The sequence below is a fragment of the Crinia signifera genome, chromosome 9, assembly GCF_055691185.1.
Source record: "Crinia signifera chromosome 9, ASM5569118v1, whole genome shotgun sequence".
Taxonomy (NCBI): Eukaryota; Metazoa; Chordata; class Amphibia; order Anura; family Myobatrachidae; genus Crinia; species Crinia signifera.
Genome location: NC_139225.1, coordinates 125,066,728 through 125,091,669, shown reverse-complemented (window position 1 = coordinate 125,091,669; position 24,942 = coordinate 125,066,728). Strand labels below are relative to the sequence as shown.

At 46.6% G+C, this 24,942-nt stretch overlaps 1 protein-coding gene and 1 pseudogene across 1 annotated transcript; both read left to right on the top strand.

The window, feature by feature from the left end:
• The first annotated feature begins 1,491 nt into the window (after window positions 1-1,491).
• Window positions 1,492-24,543, top strand: DHX34 (DExH-box helicase 34). The gene is made up of 17 exons (XM_083159662.1): window positions 1,492-1,875; window positions 3,301-3,998; window positions 4,096-4,407; window positions 4,484-4,738; window positions 5,643-5,745; window positions 7,812-8,029; window positions 8,122-8,296; window positions 8,385-8,578; window positions 9,047-9,148; window positions 9,290-9,520; window positions 9,710-9,883; window positions 16,749-16,860; window positions 18,926-19,035; window positions 19,131-19,406; window positions 21,812-21,988; window positions 23,945-24,077; window positions 24,200-24,543. The coding sequence occupies exons 2-17, from the start codon at window positions 3,324-3,326 to the stop codon at window positions 24,337-24,339; spliced, it is 3,387 nt and encodes a 1,128-aa protein (XP_083015788.1). The 5' UTR covers window positions 1,492-1,875; window positions 3,301-3,323; the 3' UTR covers window positions 24,340-24,543.
• On the top strand, window positions 24,544-24,942 carry LOC146036918 (syncollin pseudogene; annotated as a pseudogene).

Sequence of the window (24,942 nt, the reverse complement as noted above, 5' to 3'; positions counted from 1 at the left end):
TATCACATATCTCGATGTAATAACCTGAATATAAATTATGGTTCTATTTACCCAACCTGGCCCCTTCGTGTTCCTGTAGACAACAAAAAGAAAGCTGCGCATAGCAGAGTCATTGACCATCAATGATTAGAAACCATCGATAGTTTATAGCCGATGTCAAATAGTTTTGCCATCGATGGGGGAGAACCAGGTGGTTTCCCACCATCGATATCAAGCTTAAACGAATAGTTTTGTTTTGCTTTTTCCTGGAACACAGAGCATAGCTCAGCCCAGGACACCCGTGAAGCCCCGCCCCCATATTCTGATTTGCCCACAGGCCAATCAGTCAAAGAAAATGGATGACCATCGATATGGAAAACCGTTGATGGTCACCCATTGCATAGTTATGCACCATCGATGACCGGCTGCACTTTTGCCATAGATACAGTAGGTAGCTGTTTCCAAGGACCTGAAGAAGTTTCAGTTGGTAACGGTCCCAAGGGGTTGGTTCAGACTACAATCCGGGATGCTTGGTGAATAAAAGTAGGTGTCCAAACAGCTCCTTTCGTGTTCCTCTACATCTTCTCTTTCATATTATCAACTTTTGACATGGTGCCACAAAACCCGCGCTTGCTGGACGGACCCAGAAAATGCCCCCATTTGCTGGGAAGACCAAGATACCGGCCTGCTTGCTGGATGGACCCAGATACCGCCCTGCACCCTTGTTAGACAGAGCCAGACACCACCACCTGCTTACTGGATGGACCCAAAAACGGCCCCACTCTCTGGCTGGCCTGGCCTCACATATGCCCCACTCACTGGACAGACCCATATAATTCCCCGCTCACTGAACAGATTCAGATAAAACCCCGCTTGCTGGACGGACCCAGATAATGCCCCCGTTTGCTGGGAAGACCAAGATACCGGCCTGCTTGCTGGATGGACCCAGATGCTCGCTTGCTAGATGGAGCCAGATACCACCAACGCTTGCTGGATGGACCCAGATACCGCCCACCTTGCTGGATGCACCCAGATACTGCCCCACTGGATTGGCTGGACATCGCATCGCAATAGTTTGCAACCATCAATGTTTTTGTTACAATAGTGGTGGTTTCACCATTCAATGGTGGCATACCACTATTTTTTCGCCTTTGAATGATAAACATTTGATAGTTTTACGATGGTCCAGCTGGTACCATCCAGTACCAGCTGGTAGAGGTTTTGCACATGCATAGCAGCAGGTTTTGCAGATGGTTGCAAATCACACAACTTTTTTTTCTATTGAATTATTTTCATACGATGGTCAGTTATCAGTTATAATTGCATCCAAATATTGGATGGGGGATGCCCAGCAATCATTTGATGGTGAGTTTTTGATGGGCACTGGGCAGCAACTGCAGGGGGCGCTGCAGGCCATCCTCCTGCCTTATGCCTGCTATAAAAAAGCAACTGATCCCAGTTTCCACGGCAACATTCTGAATCTGTGCCCTTGCTTTTATACTGGCGGAGGGGTCTTCTCTGACCTCCAGTCTGAAACTGTCCGCAATAAGACCGCAGCACTAAATTAACACTGAGACGTCATTGCAGAGCGTCTTGCTCCCGCATCTCAGTGCCAGGCGCTGGAGGATGGAATCCTTCTTTCCTCAGGAGTCAGAATGCCATAAAGCCGCGTGGTTAGAAAAACAGTGGGAACTTGGAAGTGATAGGTGGGCGGGCTGCGGAAGGCGCTCTTTAATTGGCAGGCACGATAAAGTGGGTGTATTGTAGCCAGGCCTCGGTTTGGATGTGTGGTCGTGGTTTGCAGGAACGCAAACCCGGAAGAAGCTTCAATTTCACTTTACTGATCCAGAGCTGGCACTGGCAGTCTGTGTCCTGATGTCTGACAGATAGATGCAGGTGAGAGGTCTTTTTCTGATGGCTGTGCATAAGGAGAACGTGAGAGGTCCGTTTTCTAATGCCTCTATATTAGGAGAATGTGAGAGGTCTGTGTCCTGATGTCTGTGTATTAGGAGTTGGTGAGAGGTTCATGACCTGATGTCTGTGTATTAGGAGGAGGTGAGAGGTCTGTGTATTAGGAGGAGGTGATGGGTTTGTGTATTAGGAGGAGGTGAGAGGTCTGTGTCCTGATGTCTGTGTTTCAGGAGGAGGTGAGAGGTCTGTGTTTCAGGAGGAGGTGAGAGGTCTGTGTCCTAGGAGGAGGTGAGAGGTCTGTGTCCTAGGAGGAGGTGAGAGGTCTGTGTCATGATGTCTGTGTATTAGGAGGAGAACAGTGTGTCCTGATGTCTGTGTATTAGGAGGAGGTGAGAGGACAGTGTGTCCCGATGTCTGTGTATTAGGAGAAGGTGAGAGGTCCGTGTCCTGATGTCTGTGTATTAGGAGGAGGTGAGAGGTCCGTGTCCTGATGTCTGTGTATTAGGAGGAGGTGAGAGGTCCGTGTCCTGATGTCTGTGTATTAGGAGGAGGTGAGAGGTCCGTGTCCTGATGTCTGTGTATTAGGAGGAGGTGAGAGGTCCGTGTCCTGATGTCTGTGTATTAGGAGGGGATGAGAGGTCCGTGTCCTGATTGCTGTGGATTAAGGGGAGGTGAGAAGTTTGTGTCTGTGTATTAGGAGAAGGTAGAATCCTGTATCCTTATGCTACGTATTCGAAGGAGGTGACATTAATATGCCCCAATGTCTGGAGGAGGGGAGAGATATGTCCTGTTTTCTGTGTATTACAACATGTGAGGTTCTGATGTCTGCGTATTATGAGGTGGGAAGAGGGATGTCTGTATTAGGAGGAGGTGAGAGGTCTATGTCCTGATATCTGTGTATTAGGAGGGGATGAGAGGTCCGTGTCCTGATTGCTGCGGATTAAGGGGAGGTGAGAAGTTTGTGTCTGTGTATTAGGAGAAGGTAGAATCCTGTATCCTTATGCTACGTATTCGAAGGAGGTGACATTAATATGCCCCAATGTCTGGAGGAGGGGAGAGATATGTCCTGTTTTCTGTGTATTACAACATGTGAGGTTCTGATGTCTGCGTATTATGAGGTGGGAAGAGGGATGTCTGTATTAGGAGGAGGTGAGAGGTCTATGTCCTGATATCTGTGTATTAGGAGGAGGGAAGAGATCATCTGTGAAGTCCATTTTCTGATGTATTTATATGAGGATGAGGTGAGAGGACTGACAGTATTCTGATGTCTCTGTATTAGGAGGAGATGAGTGTGTTATAGAAAGAGGCTAGCATTTTTTGTTTGTGTATTATGAGGGGGTTAATGTGTGTTAAAAAAAAAAAAAAGGTTATGTGATGTTTAGTTAATTAATAAAGTTTTCCTTTTTAAAGTCAGGATAAGATGAGACGGTGACATGGAAAGAGACAGAGAAAGTGACAGCTGGGACTGGAACTGCCATCGAACCCGTAGACACCTGGAAGACCTATTCTTTGGTGCGCATGGTTACATCAAAGCTGACTCAGAAGAGAGCAAAGAGTTTTGGGTGTTTTTTGAGCGCTTCCAAAGGTTTCAAAGTCAAAGGCAAAACTGTAAAAGAAATGAGGCAGACTGTCAGGAGGAGCATAGGTTTAAGGACCTTCCTAAAGAATATGACGCAAGATATCGTATTAATATGTCCATTGTTATGAGCAGAGAGGTTGAAAAAGCTCTCCATGGCCACAAAGCGAAAAGATACAACTCCAGAGAAAGTGGCGATATGCCCAAGGAGAAATTAGCAGAGTTTAAGAAAGCCATCCTTCACTACTTGGACTTCAGCCAAAGGCAGAGTTTCGGGAAGTTGGTGAAGCTCCGCAAGGAGCGATCAAGCTTGCCCATCTTTCAGTACAGGGAAAAAATTGTTCAGATGTTGAGGGATCATCAAGTGGTGGTGGTAGCTGGAGACACTGGGTGTGGGAAGTCCACTCAGGTTCCTCAGTACCTTTTGGCAGCTGGCTTTGGACATATCGCCTGTACCCAGCCTCGTAGAATTGCCTGCATTTCATTAGCAAAACGAGTTGGGTTTGAGAGTCTCAATCAGTACGGATCAAAGGTAAGTGACCAATCTATATTTATAAATTATGAGAAGTGATTCATAACCGTTACACAATTGTGCTAAAATGGGTAATTGCTTGTGTATTTTCCTACAGGTCGGGTACCAAATCCGTTTTGAAAGCAGTCGCTCCCCAGCCACGAAAATTGTGTTTCTTACAGAGGGCCTGTTACTTCGTCAGATCCAGAGAGACCCTGAGGTTCCTCAGTACCAGGTTCTCATAATAGATGAAGTGCACGAAAGACATCTTCACAGTGACTTTCTGCTGGGAGTTTTACGCCAACTGCTTCCTACGCGTCCAGATCTGAAGGTCATTCTCATGTCTGCTACAATAAACATCAAACTCTTCTCTGGATATTTTGACAATGCTCCGGTCCTGCAAGTTCCTGGAAGGCTCTTTCCTATACAGGTAGGAGGTTAGTCCCGGATGTCATGCTAAAGGCATGAGTGGTTTACAATAAATGTAACAAAGCTTTATGTCTTAGGTGATCTATCAGCCAATCCCACAGGAGGAAACCGTGTCAAAGTCCGAGAAGCTAGATCCCAGGCCTTACCTGCGGGTGCTCCAGTCCATTGATCACAAATATCCAGCAGATGAGCGGGGAGATTTGCTTATATTTCTGAGCGGGGTGACTGAGATCAGCAGTGTTCTGGAAGCTATACAAGTCTATGCCACCCACACCCAGCGTTGGATTGTGCTCCCACTGCACAGCACGTTGTCCATTGCAGAACAAGATAAGGTGCGTTTGGTGGGAAGAACTCTGCCATCTGTCTGGGTTTGCTACATCTTCAAGTGGTTAGAGATTGCTCTTGTGTTCTCTGCTTATTAACTGGTAAAACCAATTTTTTTTTATTTGGCACAAATATAACGTTCATTTTAGCACCCTGCACTTTGTAAAATACTCGCAGTTCCTCCTCCCTGCCTAGGGTGTTGCAATCTGCTGTGGTACTACAAGTATAGACTGGTTGGTATCTCAATGCTGAGATACAAACCAGGCTATGATAGTAACACAACAGCAGACAGCGACACCCCAGGCAGAAGGAGGAACTGCAAGGATTTTACAATGTGCTAGATTTAACACTAAAAGAAATTGTTTGATTTAGTCCAGATTAGTGACAAAGGAGGTTATTCTAGTTTACATGCAGCACTGCCAAGTTCACAGCAATGTGTGTCTTTTTAAGCCCCTTCGCAGGGCGAATTCGCCCACACGGCGGCGAATGGATGTTTTGCATAAACATCCATTCGCAGCCTACGGGGCCAAACCCTCATCATTTGATGGTCGCCGACCATCGAATGATGTGGAAGGTACACGCAATACTAAGACCCTCTCAGGTGTCTTAGCTTTGCGTGTGTTCTGGAGGGAAACATGACGGCCAGCTGACATCTGGTGTGTGGGTGCGAGTGCCTGGCGAACACTCTTTTTGCCGTGGCCACTCGCACCCGGCGCATGCACAAGCGCAGAAAGGAAACATTGCTCACCGTTGTGAATTTGCAGTGGTGAGCATGAATAAGGTATTAATTCCACTGCAGTCTCTGCATGTTTATGTAATCCACCGATGGTTATAAAGTCCACAGAGTCCAAGGCTAGGAATGAAATGGACATGTATATAATGTATCATTGTTTCTATTGATCCTTCCCACAGGTATTTGACCTGGCTCCTCCGGGTGTCCGAAAATGTATTATCTCCACCAACATTGCAGAAACTTCTGTAACCATTGATGGCGTGAGATTTGTGCTTGACTCAGGTAAAGAGTTTCAATGTGTTATAATGGGCCAGATGTATCAAGCTTCAAAAGTGATAAATGGAGAGTGATAGCAACCAACCAATCCGCTTCTATCCGTCATTTTTCAACCCCAGCCTGTAACATGGCAGTTAGGAGCTGAATGGCTGGTGGTTAATCATTCTTCATTTTATCACTTCCGTAGCTTGATACATCTGGCCCTATGTTTTATGTTACTGTATGTACTGCACTTTGTTAACTAATTATACCCAAGAGCTAGTGAATCATACTGGATATTATAGGTCTATACTATGTATTTCTATGTGATTTATAATTGCTGATAAATACTTTGTATTACAGAGAATACCATATTTTCCCATTAATGAGCAGTACTTACAGTAATAAAACTTACTGTACTTTTGATTGTTGGTAATAATGAGGTTATACCGGGTAATACAGCTGTAGTGGGTATTTAAAAATCTAACTTTATATATTAATGTTGTGATACTGTTTGTGGATTGTAATTAGGGATATGCGGTTCAGTTTTTGACTCGCTTCTTCCTGACAAATTTGGATCTTATAACAAGGATAAAAATCCGCTTTCTGCAAGTCTACTTTTGTATAGCCTATAAAAATCAAATGGGAAGAAAGAGGAATATTGTGGGGTGCACAAACAACTGCGCTAGATAAGGGGGTAGTCTGCTCTGTAATGGTAAATTTGCAATGGAAAAATGTATACCAGCGCAGGCTGAAAAAATATATAAGAAATATTTTTTTTTTCAAATATAACATTTTATTTTAAACATGTATACACACAATATTAACACACACTAATAAAAATCAGTTAATAATAAAAATATGACATATAATGTGTAAATAAAAGCAACTGGATGGCAAATGAGCATATATCTCATCATGGACCTTTTCTAATAAACTAGGCATTGTTCCAAGTTCCTGGAATAAAGCAGGCTTGATCCGATCCTGTCGTGCTTTAGGTACATGCTCTAGTCCCAAGGCAAGGGCACCAAGGAGCCAAAATAGATCAGGAAAAGCTGCACTTCTTGGAGCGCAGTCCCATTTAGTAGTTTGGTCCAATGTATCCCCTAAATTCAAGTGGTTTTGGAATAATCTCAATGCGCTTCCCTGGCCAAATATTAAATGGCATCTTAAATCAGGAGAAAAAAAGAGAAAAAGAGGAGACTAAAGGGTGACTATTAACATTATTAAGTAGAGATTATTAATTGGACAAAAGAGAGAAGATTTAGAAAAAGAGGGATTAGAAGAGTAGGGAAAATAGATGGCAACACCAATAGAGCATTTATAAATAAGTGCTACTTTTGTGGCAGTTGTTATATTGTTTGGGGGGGTGAATGCGATCAGGATCCTGACAGCAGCATCCAACGGTAAGTACCGGGGTTAGGGTTAGGCATCAGGGAGGGGTGTGGTCACAGACAATATCTAGTCAGACCGTAAATCGGTCAATACCAAATGTTAGACATGCATTAGCTCACCGTGCTTTGGCCTCACTATTATACTCTCCCTCAATGGCCACTGGGATGGTAAAGTATAAACAAGTAGGTTTAAAAAAAAATAATAAAAAATCAGTTTTTGGGATATTGAGTGCGTTGGCATGTCTAACTTTTGTCACTGTCTAACTAACGCATGTCTAACTTTTACCTATTGACTGTCTGACTAGACATTGTCTGTCAGCCATCTGGAACTCATCAGGGAGAGGGTTAGGCTTAAGCTGTGGCTACACGGGCCTATCCAGCAATGTGCAATGTGCGCTATGTGATTTTGAATATATAGTCAACATCACTAGTGCAAATCGATCCATGTGGCCACCGCTTTAGTTTGCAGAAGCAGGTGGATTAGTAGTGATCTGAGAGACTTATTGTTAGTCACTGGGATGGGTTTCTCTCCAGGGGCCAGATAATTCTGTGTCTGTGGCCAGCATTGCCCCAGACCAAGGAGACTAGCTCCTCGAAAGCACCCTTGTAACTTGAGGTGAAATTAAATATATCATTGTGATTGCTGCTAATAAGTAATATACTGTCATAAGAATGTCATCGGATGTTCTGTCACTACAGGGAAAGTGAAGGAGATGAGTTTTGACCCCAAAGCAAAGATGCAGCGTTTACAGGAGTTCTGGATCAGCCGGGCCAGTGCTGAGCAGAGGAAAGGTCGTGCGGGCAGGACAGGCCCCGGGGTGTGTTACCGCCTGTACGCGGAGTCTGACTACGATGCTTTCTCCCCATACCCTGTGCCGGAAATCCAGCGTGTGGCCCTGGATGCACTAGTCTTGCAGGTATGTCCATTTTTACTCCATAAATTAGAAGTTTTTGATATGAAATGGGAAAGGTTCTGAAATAAACACGTCTATCCTTGTGTACATGTCAGATGAAGAGTATGAATCTGAGGGATCCCCGCACATTCCCGTTTATTGAGCAGCCTCCAATGTCCAGCATAGAGACCGCTATCTTCTACCTGCGAGACCAAGGAGCATTAGACGTTTATGAGGAGCTCACACCGATTGGAAATCTGCTGGCGCAACTGCCAGTTGATGTTGTTATTGGTAACCTTAACCATTGTGGTTTATTTTCATGAAGTTTTTATGTAAAAGGCACCTAACAATAATTTTCCCTTTCTGTGTTTTACCATAGGAAAGATGCTCATCTTAGGCTCACTATTCAGCCTTGTGGAACCGGTCATGACGGTCGCTGCAGCCCTTAGTGTACAATCTCCCCTTCTCCGAAATGCTAACAACAACCCAGAATGCACCACTGCAAGGAAACCTTTAGAGAGCGAGCACGGTGACCCCTTCACTCTACTTAATGTCTTTAATGAGTGGGTACAGGTGAGAGGCTGAACAGTGACTTGGTATAATAGAGTGATAATGATACAAAATATTAGAAGTAACATATGAACAATTTGTCAGAGTTTCTGTCTGTGAATTAGAACACTCGGAGCGCTCTGATAATTATGTGAGAACGGGTTAAAGACAATTGCAAAGTCAGTGGATCGTGGTTAAACCTGATTGATCATTTCAGTCAGTGTTTAAGGTAAATGTTCTAGGGCCTGAGTTGCTGGATGTGTGGGACTTCTAGTGAGAATGCTCGTATTTTTAAAGCAGCAATGATTTACAAGGCAAAACCAGGGTGGTGATTCCTGGCAAATGATTGCCGCTTTAAAAATATGGACATTCCCGCCAAAAGTCCTGCATCTCGGACCCTATTACATTTAAACTATACTAATTAAACTGACAAATGACTTCAGCGTTCATATACTCAATATGTGTTTTTTTATGTCTCATATTGTGGATCAGATTAAGTCCAGTCGCAGCACTAACTCTAGGAAGTGGTGTCGTCGCCGGGGGCTAGAAGAACAACGGTTGTATGAAATGACTAATCTCAGACGTCAGTTTAAGGTGAGTGCAGGCGGGTCTGCTCGCTTCAGGCTATTATACCTGTCTTCTATAGGATGACTTTAGATGACCTTGAGCGTACGTGAAAGTCTCATGCCTAGGCCTGACAAACGAGTGACGTAGCTCTCTGGTTTTCTATTCCAGGAGCTACTGAAGGACCATGGGATGCTGGAAGAGAAGGAGACAAGAGTAGATCGATACAACCGCCAACGGCAGCACAAGGAGCGCAAGGAACTTCATCAACTGAAGAGGGAACACGAGCGCTCGGAGAAACGTAAATGTAAGGTGCTGAAACTCCAGGATCAGGATGCGGGATCTTCTAGCGATGACAACGAAAGATCGAACACAGACAGGAAAGACAGTGTAGACATCCAGGTGTGTGATCACTGTTCTCACCTGTAAAGGAAGGCAAACATTCATCCTCCATACAAAATTGTGGTTAATGTTCGTCAGTGTGGATACTTGGCATATGAATCTTATTTATGTCAGTTCTGGCTTGTACTTACTGAGAATGACATGCTTTGTATTCATGATCATTCCACGTTCTTGATTTCCATCTTGCAGGATGTAAAATTTAAACTCCGCCATAATGTAGACGAGCTGCGGAAAGCATCAGGCGCGGGCGAGGCATTATCAGGCAGAGAGTTATCCCTGCTTAAACTTATTGTGTGCAACGGTCTGTACCCACAATTGGCACTGCCTGACAACTTCAACACCTGCCGCAAAGACTCTGACCAGGTCTGTAGTCTTAGATACAAATATACTTAATAATCTATAACGACTGCAATTAACATTTAAATCGCCTCTAAATGTTCAATACAAGTTGACTTATGTAAATGAGCTATACCACTGGTTCTCAAAATCGGTCCTCAGGACCCCGCAAGGTGCATGTTTTTCAGGTCTCCTCAGAGAATCAAGTGAAATAATTAGCTCCACCTGTGGATCTTTTTAAAATGTGTCAGTCAGTAATAAGTACACTTGTCGGGTGACCTGGAAAACGTGAACTGTGTGGGGTCCTGAGGACCGAGTTTGAGAACCACTGAGCTATACAGATCATACAGAAACATATGTGTAGCGATATACACAGCAATTTGTATCCACAGGTATTAAATAATGGGTACTTGTGAGTTATCCGGGCGTCCGATTTTTAAATCGGGTCGGATCGGGACATCGCATCGCATCGCATGCGACCATCGGATGCTATGCGATGCGATGACCTGATTTTTCCATAGGAATCAATGTTAAAATGGACTGAGTCCATTTTAACATGGAATTCAATGGGAAAAAGGGGTCTTTTTCATACCCCTACTATCCAAGTGGGCATGGAGTTGGATATAAACCTGTGGCGAGCGTAGCGAGGCGAGCGTAGCGAGCCCCGCGAGGGGACGCGGAATACCGTCCCCTCGCGGGGCTCGCTTCGCTCGCCACGCTTCGGGCTCGGTGGCTCGCTACGCTCGCCACATGTTTATATCCAACTCCATGCCCACTTGGATAGTAGGGGTATGAAAAGGACCCCTTTTTCCCATTGAATTCCATGTTAAAATGGACTCAGTCCATTTTAACATTGATTCCTATGGAAAAATCGGGTCATCGCATCCGATGGTCGCATGCGATGCGATGCGATATCGCATCGCATCGCATCTGATTGTATGCCTTAACTTAAGGCATACAATCAAAAAATCGGACGCCCAGATAACTCACAAGTACCAAATAAAATACTATCTGGGAGAGAGGTAAAGACACAGACCTGCCCTGAGCCTCGCACTCTGAGGTAGATTTACTAAGCGGTAGATTGGGCAAGCCACCCATTCTTGGCTGTTTTTGACCCCTATCATTTATAATGGCAATAATATGAAATTCAAAATACAACTGCTTCTGTATTTAACCCTTTGAGTGCCAACTTCTCTGTGAGAAATGTGCAAAATATCACTTAAAAATGCCACATCTCCTATATATTTGGCTACATCTGTCACTCAAAGTGGGTGTCTGTGTCTATAACGCTCTGTTCCTGGACTTTCCTCTTAATGTGTGATTGCCTTCATCTGTGCTGAACACCTTTCTGAGAAATTAACCTGTTTAAAACAGGTGATGGCAATCATACATTAAGGGGAAGTCTAGAAACAGAGCATTGTGTCCCTCCTGGAGAGGGTCATGTTGGGAGGTATGTGACAGAGCACCAGCCCAGTGAGCCCACAGACAGTGCCAGACACCCACTGCCTTCCCATGTTGCCCAGCACTGCTACTCCACAGCCACCAGGTGAGCGCCCCCCTCCCGCGATTTGCGGCAAACCACCCCCCCCCCCCCCCCGCGATTCGCGGCAAAAACACCCGCTCCCCCGCGACCCCCCCTACCGCGATTCGCAGCAAAAACACCCCCGCGACCCCCCCTCCCGCGATTCGCTGCAAAAAGAACCCCCCCACGACCCCTCCCGCAATTCGCGGCATAACCACCACCCCGCGACCCCCCCTCCCGCGAATCGCGGCAAACCCTCCCCCGTGACCCCCCCCCCCCCCCGCGGCAAAAAGAACCCCCCCACGACCCCCCCTTGCACGATTGGCGGCACCCCCCCTGCGACCCCCCTCCCGCGATTCGCGGCACCCCCCCCCCCCCCCCCCCCGCAATTCGCAGCAGCCCCAGAATTAAATGGCACATGCAAAACACTGACATGGCTATGGTCGACAATGAAAAAGGTTGACATGAGTTTTTGAAGATTTATTTTTAATTTTTTTAATTTTTTCATATTCATTGTCATGTGTTGACATGGACACCAATGAAGTGGCACACTTATGTCAACATTTACATGTGTTGACCTTTCTGTGTTGATTTTTTCTTGTGGCGATTCGCGTCACACACCCCCGCAACCCCCCCTCCCGCGATTCGCGGCACCCCCCGTGACCCCCCACCTCCCGCAATTCGCGGCAACCCCCCACCGGAACCCCTGTGAACCCGGCCCCCCCGCGATTCGCGGCACCCACCCCCGCGACCCCCCCTCCCGCAATTCGCGGCAGCTCCAGAATTAAATTGCACATGGAAAACACTGACATGGCTATGGTCGACAATGAAAAAGGTTGACATGAGTTTTTGAAGTTTTTTTGTCATTTTTTGAATATTTTCATATTTATTCTCATGTGTCGACATGGACACCAATGAAGTGCCACACTTATGTCAACATTTACATGTGTTGACCTTTCTGTGTTGATTTTTTCTTGTGGCGATTCGCGTCACACCCCCCGCAACCCCCCCTCCGGCGATTCGCGGCACCCCCCCGCGACCCCCCCCCTCCCGCAATTCGCGGCAACCCCCCACCGGAACCCCCATGAACTCCGCTCTCCCGCGATTCGCGGCACCCACCCCCCGCAACCCCCCCCCTCCCGCAAATCGCGGCACCCCCCGCGATTCGCGGCAGCTCCAGGATTAAATGGCACATGCAAAACACTGGCACGGCTATGGTCGACAATGAAAAAGGTTGACATGAGTTTTTGAAGATTTATTTCATTTTTTGAATGTTTTCATATTCATTGTCATGTGTCGACATGGACACCAATGAAGTGGCACACTTATGTCAACATTTACATGTGTTGACCTTTCTGTGTTGATTTTTTCTTGTGGCGATTCGCGTCACACCCCCCCCCGCAACCCCCCCTCCCGCGATTCGCGGCACCCCCCGTGACACCCCACTTCCCGCAATTCGCGGCAACCCCCCACCGGAACCCCTGTGAACCCCGCCCTCCCGCGATTCGCGGCACCCAACCCCGCGACCCCCCCCCTCCCGCAATTCGCGGCACCCCCCGTGATTCGCGGCAGCTCCAGAATTAAATTGCACATGGAAAACACTGACATGGCTATGGTCGACAATAAAAAAGGTTGACATGAGTTTTTGAAGTTTTTTTTTTCATTTTTTGAATATTTTCATATTCATTCTCATGTGTCGACATAGACACCAATGAAGTGCCACACTTATGTCAACATTTACATGTGTTGACCTTTCTGTGTTGATTTTTTCTTGTGGCGATTTGCGTCACACCCCCCCCACCCCCCCCCCCACAACCCCCACTCCCGCGATTCACGGCACACACACACACACACACCTCCCCCGCGATTCTCGGCACCCCACCCCGTGACCCCCCCTCCCGTGATTCACGGCACACCCCCGAGACCCCCCCTCCCATGATTCGCCGCAACCCCCGCCCCGTAACCCCCCCTCCCGCGATTCGCGGCACCCCTCCGCGATTCGCGGCAGCTCCAGAATTAAATTGCACATGGAAAACACTGACACGGCTATGGTTGACAATGAAAAAGGTTGACATGAGTTTTTGAAGTTTTTTTTTTTCATTTTTTGAATATTTTCATATTCATTCTCATGTGTCGACATGGACACCAATGAAGTGCCACACTTATGTCAACATTTACATGTGTTGACCTTTCTGTGTTGATTTTTTCTTGTGGCGATTCGCGTCACACCCCCCCACCCCCCCCGCAACCCCCACTCCCGCGATTCACGGCACACACACACACCCCCCCGCGATTCTCGGCACCCCACCCCGTGACCCCCCCTCCCGTGATTCACGGCACACCCCCCGCGACCCCCCCCTACCATGATTCGCCACAACCCCCGCCCCCGTAACCCCCCTCCCGCGATTTGCGGCAACCCACCCCGCGACCCCCTCCCGCGATTCTCTGCAATCCCTCCCCTCCCGCGATTCGCAGCATCCACCCCCCCACAACCCCCCCTCCTGCAATTCGCGGCACCCCCCGCGACCCCCCCTCCTGCAATTCGCGGCACCCTCCGCGACCCCCCCTCCCGCGATTCGCGGACACCTAAGTTGCAATACAGGGCATCTTTCAAACAATTCTAACCATATTTCTCATATACAAACGTTCACAAATTAAGGGGGCGCAGCCCCTTACGACGGTGTGAAGAGAGCCCGTAGGGCGCGATGAATCACCTAGTTTCCTATATAAGGTGAACTTTACAGGTCATTATAAGGAATACGAATGTTTGCTTGCCAATTTTCATACCGATTTGACAAATTCACTTGGCACTTAAAGGATTAATATTATTGATGTTTTCCATTTTGGGGTCCTAACCGCAGAGAATCTGCTTAGTTAAAACATCATTACCCTAGCATAATATAGGTATTGAGCCCCAGAGGGAAGAGATGGAGGGTGTTCCATACAAAGTATGGAAGAGGTGCTCCTAGTTGTGCAAGTCTGCACTAAAAATATATATATTATTCTGCTTGAATAAATCACTATCACTAATAAGATCATTTTACAGCTTAGTAAATAACACCCCAAGCTCTGGCCACAAGGGTTATAAATATGGTACTGTTCTGGTTTCTATGGGATGTCTAGTATGGGGAAATGTTCTTATGTGAACTGTGTAAACACAGACTGTATCATTGTGGAATTATCTGTGAGAATTGGATGTTATCTGTAATCTGGTGATCGTAAGCAGCATTATACAAACACTCCAACCTAGATTGGATTCAGGCTTCGCTAAATGAGGAGGGAAGTCGTCCCTCACAACAATACCACAGGAAAAGAAGAAAAAACGGTACTCTTTACCTAGCACGGCGCCCATCGCGACCATCGCGACCATCGCATGCACTAAAAAACGGGTGCGATGCGATGCCCGCGATGGCCGCGATTTCCCATAGGGACCAATGTTAAAAATCAGATTGGTCGCGATTTTAGTGTTAAAAGTCAGATTGGTCGCGATTTTTACATAGGAATCAATGTTAAATGGGCCACAGAGCCCTAATAGTCCCCCTGAAGTGTGAAATGGCCCCCACAATTTTTAACGGCACCCCACGATCAACGTGAACTCGAAGCGTGGCGAGCGCAGCGAGCCCGCGAGGGGCGGCGGTACGCGTCCTCCGACCTTTTCATACCCCCACTATCCACGTCGGCGTGGAGTTGAGAATAGAATAGTGTGGCGAGCGCAGCGAGCCACCGAGCCCGAAGCGTGGCGAGGGGACGCGGATACCTTCACAGTTATACGCGTCCCCTCACGGGCTTCACAGGTGTCCGCGGCGACGCGGACACCTGTGAAGCCCGCGAGGGGACGCGTTTACCTGTGAAGGTATCCGCGTCCCCTCGCGGGGCTCGCTGCGCTCGCCACGCTTCGGGCTCGGTGGCTCGCTGCGCTCGCCACACTATTCTATTCTCAACTCCACGCCGACGTGGATAGTGGGGGTATGAAAAGGTCGGAGGACGCGTACCGCCGCCCCTCGCGGGCTCGCTGCGCTCGCCACGCTTCGGGTTCACGTTGATCGTGGGGTGGCGTTAAAAATTGTGGGGGCCATTTCACACTTCAGGGGGACTATTAGGGCTCTGTGGCCCATTTAACATTGTTTCCTATGTAAAAATCGCGGGCATTGAGCCAATTAACGCTAAAATCGCGACCAATCTGACTTTTAACATTGATCCCTATGGGAAAATCGCGGGCATCGCGTCGCACCCGTTTTTGATTTACCCGCGATGCCCGCGATTTTTTACCCCCGACGCCCGCGATTGTAATCGCGGGCGCCGTGCTAGGTAAAGAGTACCGAAAAAACGAATAGCAGCGCTTATCTGATCAATGAAATTCAAGTGAATAGTTAAAAAACAATATTTTACTGATGTCAAAACAAGTTTAAAAGGCAATAATATACTGACATCAGGGAAAACACACATAGACACACATTTAAAATAAATTTGGCTGGTTCCACACTCAGGAATGTTGTTGAACTCTCAGTCAATATAATTTTTTTATTTTTACACGTTTAATATTGACAATCCCTTGACGCGAATTTTAGGGGATTGGGGGATTGCCCCAATACATTGCTGATGTACGGGCACCTTTATTCGGGTTGGGATCATTTGGTCTATTGCATTATGGTAGAAAGTCATTAGGTCGAATCCATTAGGTCGACATGCTAAAAGGTCGACATGATTCTAGGTCGACATGGGAAAAGGTCGACATGATTCTAGGTCGAAAGGTCATTAGTTCGACAGGTCATTAGTTCGACAAGGTCATTAGTTCGACATTGTCTATGTCGACATTCACAAGGTCGACATGGGGTTTTTCACTGTTTTTTTACCTGAATGTCAACACAGTCGACATGGACACAGTTTAAAGTGCACTGCAACCCCTCGCATCGCTCGCTGCGCTCGCGATGCGTCGGGCACAGTGCCTCGCTACGCTCGGCACACTATTTTATTCTCCCACCACGCCCTAGTGGTTGGTAGGGGCCCTAGTGGATGGTAGGGCATGAAATACCGCCTGTCGGCACATGTTGGCTCAAAAAACAGTGAAAAACTCCATGTCGACCTTGTGAATGTCGACATAGACCATGTCGAACTAATGACCTTGTCGAACTAATGACCTGTCGAACTAATGACCTTTCGAACTAGAATCATTTTGACCTTTTCCCATGTCGACCTAGAGTCATGTCGACCTTTTAGCATGTCGACCTAATGGATTCGACCTAATGACTGTCGACCATAATGCAGTAGACCAAATGACCGCATCCCCTTTATTCATATAGAATCAGACTCACTCATACAAATGTTACATGTCCGTACCCCTCATGCCTAGTAAAAAATTGTTGTCTACAGGTTTTTCACACGAGGACAAAGCAGGGTATCGTCCTTCATCCGACCTCTGTCTTCTCCTATAATCCTGATCTCCTTCAGGTAGAAAGCAACAGAGAAGAGACTGCTCCGAATGGTAATTTGTCCTTCGGGACTTCAAAAGCATCCTTTATAGTAACTTGTAGTTCCAACTATGACCAGCAGAGGGCAGAGCTGTGTGACATTAAGGACATACTATAAGTGTGGGCTACACCACTAACACTGAAAACCCAAAACTACACGGGACAGGTATTTTGTGTGAGGGAATCATTGAGCTGGCTGGTGCGAGGCCAGAGAACAATTATAAGTAAAAGTGATGATGTGCATGAAGTCAGGAGAAAGGAGCTGTAGGAAATTTCAGGTTTAAGGAGATCGATTTTGGGGTGAAGAAATTTACTAATTATAATATTACTTTGCTTTGGATTAGATTACTTTAAAGGGTCCCTTAAATCAGTGGTTCTCACCTCGGTCCTCAAGGACCTCCCAACAGTTCACATTTTCCAGGTCTCCACATAGAATCACAGGTGAAGTAATTAGTCCCAACTGTGGATCTTTTAAAATGTGTCAGTGAATAATGAGTGCACCTGCCGGCTGACCTGGACACGTGCACCATTGGGGGTCCCTGAGGACCGAGCTTGAGAACCACTGCCTTAAATAGTGTTTGTTTAGCATCAGACACTAGGGGGTGCTACCACCATTGGCTTGGAATATAGCATATATTTAACGAAACACAAGTGTGCTGCTCAATAAGTATATAGATAAATTCTAATGATTGTTAATTTCATATAAGATCTATTACCAGTGAATATACTAAAGAAAATGTAGATTGGGGGGGGATAAAACCTGTTTGCATATGAAAGCTGTGTACCAGACGGGTGTGGTATGTGACTCCGACAGTCGGGATCCCAACAGGCATTATCCCGACATCAGGATCCCGACTGCCCGGAGTCAGACAGCATGTCGAGTGCAAAAAAGCCCCTTGCGGGCTTGCTGCGCTCGCCACGCTGCGGGCACGGTGGCTCGCTACGTGAGCCACCTATTCTATTCTCCCTCGTGGGGGTCGTGGACCCCCACGAGGGAAAATAGCGGGTGGCCGTCGGGCACCCAGCTGTCGGCGTTTTGACAGTCGGGATCCCGACGTCGGGTAAATGACTGTCGGGATCCCGACTGTCGGGAACCCGTCCGGCACCCTACCAGACACCTATATATCATCATTGCATACAGTATATTATGTATTATATTACACCTTCCCTGAAAATGCCTGGGCATGCCTGCATTTTCCCTGATGCTCCCAGTTAATGGACAGTTACCAGCCCAAACGGCGACTTTCTGTCGATCAAACAGCAGCCGGCTTGTGATTTAAAAAAAATTCCAGATTTTTGTTGCAGTTTGGCCTCGCAAAATTTGATCGTTGATCAACAAATTCGCACAACAGCGATCAGGTTTGACTACCGAAAGCCCCCCCTTTCTGGGTATGCCGTCGGTGGATAGCCAATGTCTAGGTTGACCACTAATGGTCGACAGTGACTAGGCCCACACCTAAAAAGGGTTGACATACCTTAGGCCAACACAATCTTATACTCTACATGGGAAAGGTCGACAGTTCAATAGTCGACATAAGTTTTTCATGATTCTTTAAATAAAAAAATAAAAAAAGTGTTTTTTTCAAACTTTACTATCCAAGTAGGAATATAATAGTGTGCCGCTTGGTGAGTGACGCGGTACATATATATGGTGCCCATGTCAATGTACGATTACAAATTATGAAAGACTCATGTTGACCATTAGTTTGTGTCGACCTAAGGTATGGCGTGTGACACCAAACGCCTTTCCTTGAAAATGCCTGGGCAAGCCTAGATTTTCGCTGATACTCCCAGATAACGGACAGTTACCACCCCAAACGGCGACTTTCTGTCAGTCAAACAGCATACCTAAGGTATGTCGACTAATTCGGTGTCGACCATTAGTGTTGACATTGTCTATCATCTATACCGTAACCCTAGTTCCGATAGATATTCTGGTGCTACCACTGCTGCATTAATGTACAGAAGTGGCGGATTGCAGGTGAGTAGACTCTGGTACAGTAAGGACTCATTGGGTCCTGTAACCTGATCTTCATCCTTCCATCCACCCTATACCACATACTCCTCTTCTCACCGCAGACCCCAAGGCCAAGGGACTCAGCAGCAAGCACCAGATTGTGGGGTTTGTCTCTCTGCTGGAAACAAACAAACCTTACCTAGTGAACTGTGTGAGATTGCCAGCTCTGCAGGTGAGTCCTAGTTATGTCATTCTCTATCCAGCATGTGTGATATTGCTACCAACCTTTTTAATGATCTTTTTCCCCCAACATTGTCTCCGGAACAGGGTCTCCTGCTCTTGGCCCGTTCCTTGGACACCAGCACCGACTGCTGCCGCATTGTGTGCGATGGCTGGATTGAGTTGAGCTTGGAGGACCCTGAAGGTGCTCTACACCTGATCTCTGAGGCCGTACGTGTGCGGCTGTTGTGGGAGAAAGTTCTGCGCTCCCGGCTGGAGAAGAATTCTTACCGGCAAGACCATGATGATGATGATTACATTCGGAGATGGAGAAGAGACATTGATAGTTTAGGCCGACATCTGGTGGAGTACGTGCGCTCGGAGGTGAGTGACTGTTTCTGTGGCATGGGGCGTTAGGTGTAGTGTGTGTGTGTGTGTGTGTGTGTGTGTGTGTGTGTGTGTGTGTGCAGTATAACTCAGTGAGATTGAAGATACGTTTGCATAGGCTTATTCAATGTCTTTTGCCTTACTTCAAATTCCTCTTCTGACAGTCGGAATCCCAGGCCATTTTCATCTCTCTTGACTGCAACTCGACAGCCGGAATTTAATGTTCTGACTGTTAAGTGTCGGAAGGTCTGAGGATTGGCGAAAATGGCCACGTATTGTCAAAAACCGCCCGTGAACGGCCAGTTCCAACAAAATAGATGCGACTTGTTTTAAATGGCTGTTGCAAATGGCAGCATTGAATAGGTGGGGGCTGCTATTTCCGCCAGCGAAAATAGCGTTCACGATTGAATAACCCCCTTAGTCTGTTTGGGGCTACAGTTGCAAATAACAAAAAATAACACTTAAAGTTTTTTTTTTTAAGAGTCTTAACATAAATATTTTTTCTTTAATCCGGGCTTTGTTTTTTTTATTGTAATAGATGTACTTCAGTTATTCCAGGGCATGCTGGAGTTTGTAGTGCTCATGCTGGAACCTGTACTATCTACAGGTGCTGGCATGCAATGTCAGCCATGGGTATGCTGGTACTTGTAGTCCTACAAGCATTAGCATATTCACACACTTTAATCATGAATGATGTAGAACAGATCCCAGAGGGGCATTTCAAAGTCTCTCTGCTCAGTTCATTTTGTGCCCTATGGTTGCCATGGTATTCCATAAAACTTTTGGAAATTTGAAGAATTATCACTCAAGAGCCTGACCGTCGCAATCCCAACTTTACACAGGATTTTTTTTTACCCACAGAGGGAGAATAGAATAGCGCTTGCAACTGAGCCTGCAGTGTGGAGCCCGCAAGTGGCTTGAATGCGATCGTCCCCCTGTCGGGCTTCTGACAGTTGGGATTCCGATTTGCAGAAACAACCATCGGAATCCTGACTGTTGGTTAGTTATTCCATACTCACCAAGTCTGCTCATATACTTATTGTCCTCTTGCAGTGTCCAGCCCAGTGTTGCTGGTCTATGGGTCATAGGTTAGACAATAAGAAGGTCGATGGTCGTTGGGTCAACCACTAATGTTTCACAGGACATATGTCGACACAAAAAGGTTGACATGGTTTAGGTTGACAGGGTCGAAATATCGACACAAGCAATAGTTCGCCATGGAAAAGGGCAACACAAAAAAAGTTTTTGTTGTCGAAATACATTAACATTTACATTGTATAAGTGTACCGCTTCGCTCTCCATGCTTCAGGCACACTGTTATAGTCCCCTTGGATATTAAAGAATATAAAAAAAAAAAAAACACCTGTTTTGGAGAATTTTTTTTTTTTTTTTAAACTCATGTCAACCCTTTTCGTGTGGACCTTTCCCATGTTGACCTATTGTATGTGTCACCTTATGTCAACATGGTCCAGAGGTTATGTCAAACTTTTTCATGTGTGATCTATGGCTTGTGACCTATTGACTGTCGTCCTGCCAACCGCATCCCGCTCCTGGTACCTGCTCCCCATGGGCCTAATTCCTATCTGGATGGAACTGCACTGCTGCTTTCCTGCTTGTCATTAAACATAAGATGCAACAGGAGGCTGCGAGCTGTATCGCTAGACCTGTTCTTCACATATGCGTACACAGCACCCATACCATTGTATGTGTGTGCGGAATTCACCAGGTTTGCATACAAATATGAATTAGGTCCCATTTTCTTATCCGTACCTCAGACATGGCTAGTCCCATGTACCAGCTCTGTATCAACAATCTTCATCACTGGGTTCTAGTCTGGTGTCTGCAGAACCAACCCAGTGCCCTGAGTTTGTACTTGTACCATTTATACTAATAACTACAAAGTCTTCTGTCAGAGTGTTACCATATAGAGTATATTACTAGTATGGACCCAGCAATGGCAGTCTCCACAGCTCCCTCCCCCATTCGCTATACTTACTCCATGACATTGCACGGTCCTTCTCTCTCCTGGTTTGTCTTTGCCATGGTAATCAGAGCCACTGTCGAGGAGAACATGCGTATAATTAAAAGCTAACACTAATCCTCACCTCTATGAGGGGATTTCAAATGGTGAGAACTTCTTCACGCAAATCAGGTGTTGCTCCGTCCAAGCATGCAAAGCCGCCGGTGTTTACACTACTGTTATTATGTTCCGTCATTTTTATGGACTGGTAACTTGTTCATATATATAATATCATCTAGCAAGTACTATACACCACACAAATAGAAGGGGCCAATATGCTTTTTGTCCTGTGTAAATGCATTGTCCGAGTATCCCATGACATAATAGGATAGTGCTGTTGTCTGCATCCACTTCCTATTTTCTGGTTGTGCCGTCTCTGCAGGTGGTGTACAGTATGAGGCGTCTGGCAGGTTTGGAGGCCCAGAACCTGTATGTGGGCCCTCAGACCACCGCTGACGGTACCAGTTTGAAGGGGTTGTTCGGCAGTGAGGACATGAAGCCAGATCCAGTGAAAGGCGGATACAGTGTGACAAGTTTCCTGACCTATAACTGCCTGAGGGTAAGTGGGGCATTAACTATAAAGTAACATGCACAGGTGCCTGTTTCTGTAACTCCTGCCCTCTTTTACTGAGCCCTAAGCCCTGTTAGTGAAACAGAGAGTCCTGTCAGGGCCAGTTGTTCACAGTAGGGGGCGTATACAGGTAAGCGTGACACAACCAATGGAGGATTAAAAGTTCATGGCTTAGTTTAGCTCCGTGGTTCTCCAATTCGGTCCTCAGGACCCCACACAGTTCACTTTTCCATGCCACTGGACAGGTGCACTCATTACTGATTGACACATTTGAAAAGATCCACAGGTGGAGCTAATTATTTCACTTGATTCTGTGAGGAGACCTGCAAAACATGCACTGTGTGGGGTCCTGAGGACCGAATTTGAGAACCTGTGGTTTAGCTCATATCCCAAGTATAGTAATTACCAATATTGTGGTCTTTATTTTAATTATAAACACTGAACATTGGTGCACCATCGCAAAATCTAAGACTATCTATACTAGCTCAGTATGTGGCTGACCAATAACATTCCAGGCATCTCCAGTGTACAAATGTGCAGTGCAACACTAGGGAACCAAAGGCTTATCTTAGCGATTATCGAAGACATCGACCAATATTATCATAAATTCAAAGCATTTCATCCTGATGCAAGGACATGGCGTCACTCAGACTTCCGCAGGGGCATATAAGAAACATGAACCCACCTTTTATTTATGTATCCCTTTAAATGACTTAATATATTTTGTCTTCTGAAAAAGCAAAGCCCAATTAGAATGGGTACTGCATATAATAATGATTGACTTAGGACTGCGAACCCTCAGCCGCTGAGGGGCTATAGCAGGCCTGGCTTACTACATGCTTTTGTGATTGGGACCTCATAAGTGACTGATACATTGGCTGGCTTAAGGTCCTTTTTATGTGTATTCTTGTATACTTTACCATTTCATTTACTACCTTTCTCAAATTGTCGTATGGATACAGAAATGTGCTTCACTTTCACCTGCAGTCCATATATAATAAGTGTACTACAACCTATATTTGCGTGCCGTCTCGGCATAAGGGTAATACAATATTTACATTTTAAGTTCTACTCCAAATAAATGACTTATGGAAGCAGATAAAGAGCATTGAGGAAAGATGGGAGCGGGGACCTATGTGAAGGATGAGCTGTGTTTCGTTCCTGAAGCCTGAGTCCTATGCAGTGGCAGTTTTTACCTTTGGGCTGCAGACACCCTCCCCCCCCCCCCAGGAAAAATCCGCCACTGTGAGACTGCACTGGCTTCACTGTGACTAGCACTGACTTCCTATTGTCCGACCTGCCAGTCACCAAGGCAGTCCCATTGGGAGATGTTCCCTCCCTCCGGAAAGCCTCTCTATGGGCTGCTGAGCGCCGGCCCCTAAAATCTGGGGATTGCACATATGCAGTACCTACGTCGGTACTGTGCGTGCACCGGTCATCTGTATTATACAGGCACCAGGACCGTGACTCCCCTTCTATGGGCTGTTGCCGAAGCAGCCCATAGAAGCTGGCCGTATGCACAGTACAGAGGTTTGTACTGCACATGCGCCAGTCCCGGTGCCTGTCATCAAAGTACAGGCGCCGGGAACGCTGCACCTGTGTGTGGCAGGGGCCTGGAGGAGCAGTGGCTGCGGCAGGGGAGGGGGGTGCCTGTATCACGGCCAGCACCAGCCTCCCTCCTGCCAAAAGGTACGAGCCGCCACTGGTCCTTTGAGAGCGCAGCTACTGCAGTACCGCTCTTGGCCATTGTGTGCAGTGTAGAGCACTACCATTCTTCACTTATTTACCTCAACAAATGCTCTATAAAATGGTGAAAACCGCAGCAAACTCTGTCCAGCGTTCTTGAGATTAGCCTGAAAAGACAGATGTTTACCAGGGACATTATTTGATAGATGAAGAGATAATATGCTTGTATGTACAGTGTTCTGTGTTCTTTCCTATCAGACCGATACCGATTTCTACAGTGACTGCTTGCGCACATTCTGGACCTGTCCTTGCTGTGGCCTCTACATGCCGTTTACCCCCATTGAGAGAATGGCACATCAGAACAGCTGCGGAGCGGAGGATAACGCTAAAGGTGGGCCCATATCGTTTTGTTTAGTGCACTTATTCCGAGAGTCCGGATGATACCAACCACATACGGAATGATTTCAACAATTAATAAAAATCTGTCCATGTTTTATGTGTTTCTTCCAACAGAAGAGGAAGAACCCGAGACTAAGGCTCCCTCAGTGACCTCCCTCCACAAGGACTATCACTGTGATGTCTGTGACAAGGACCTGATTCTCACCCCCATTGAGATCCTCAAACACAAGAGGCAGCACCTGAACTCTCAGTAGGGCATTGTTGTGGGAATCATCACCTGCATTTCCCACCTCTCAGACGACATATGGTTTCCCTCCCATATGTTATCATGTTACATGACCTCAAGGCAGCACGCCTGCCACATCAATAGCACCACAGCCTTGGACAGACAAACACCAGATATGTATAGAAGTATAAGAGAGGGAGAGTAGTGGGACGCAATCACACCTGCTGTCACTATGAAGGTTCTCCACTCTGTGGTGTTGCTGCCTCTACTCTTCGCCGGACTTCTGGCTCAGTGCCCCCCAGCAGCCAACCTGGTGAACGATTTTGGGGAGAAGCTCTGTGCCCGTATGTACGAGCACAGCAATATTTACTTCGACCTGTCCTGTGGAGGTGATTTCCTAGATGCCAAGAATGGAGATGACTTTCCCTACATGCCATTATTTTGGGGCAATAAGATTTCATCCCTGGTTGTGGCAAGCCGCTGTACCCTGAAAGTGTGGAGCAAAACTGCAAAGGGGGGCAACAATCGTTCATTCTCTGCTGGCGTGGTCTACCAGCTAAAGGACTATACCAATGGGCTCTTTGGAGACTGGAACAATGCCATTCAGTCTTATTATTGCACCTGCACATAA

Coding starts and splice junctions, on each gene's coding strand:
- DHX34 (XM_083159662.1), top strand. CDS start 3,324: ATGGAAAGAGACAGAGAAAGTGACAGCTGGGACTGGAACTGCCATCGA. Junction 8,297..8,384: donor GCCAGTTGATGTTGTTATTG/GTAACCTTAACC, acceptor GTTTTACCATAG/GAAAGATGCTCATCTTAGGC. Junction 9,149..9,289: donor ATCTCAGACGTCAGTTTAAG/GTGAGTGCAGGC, acceptor TTTCTATTCCAG/GAGCTACTGAAGGACCATGG.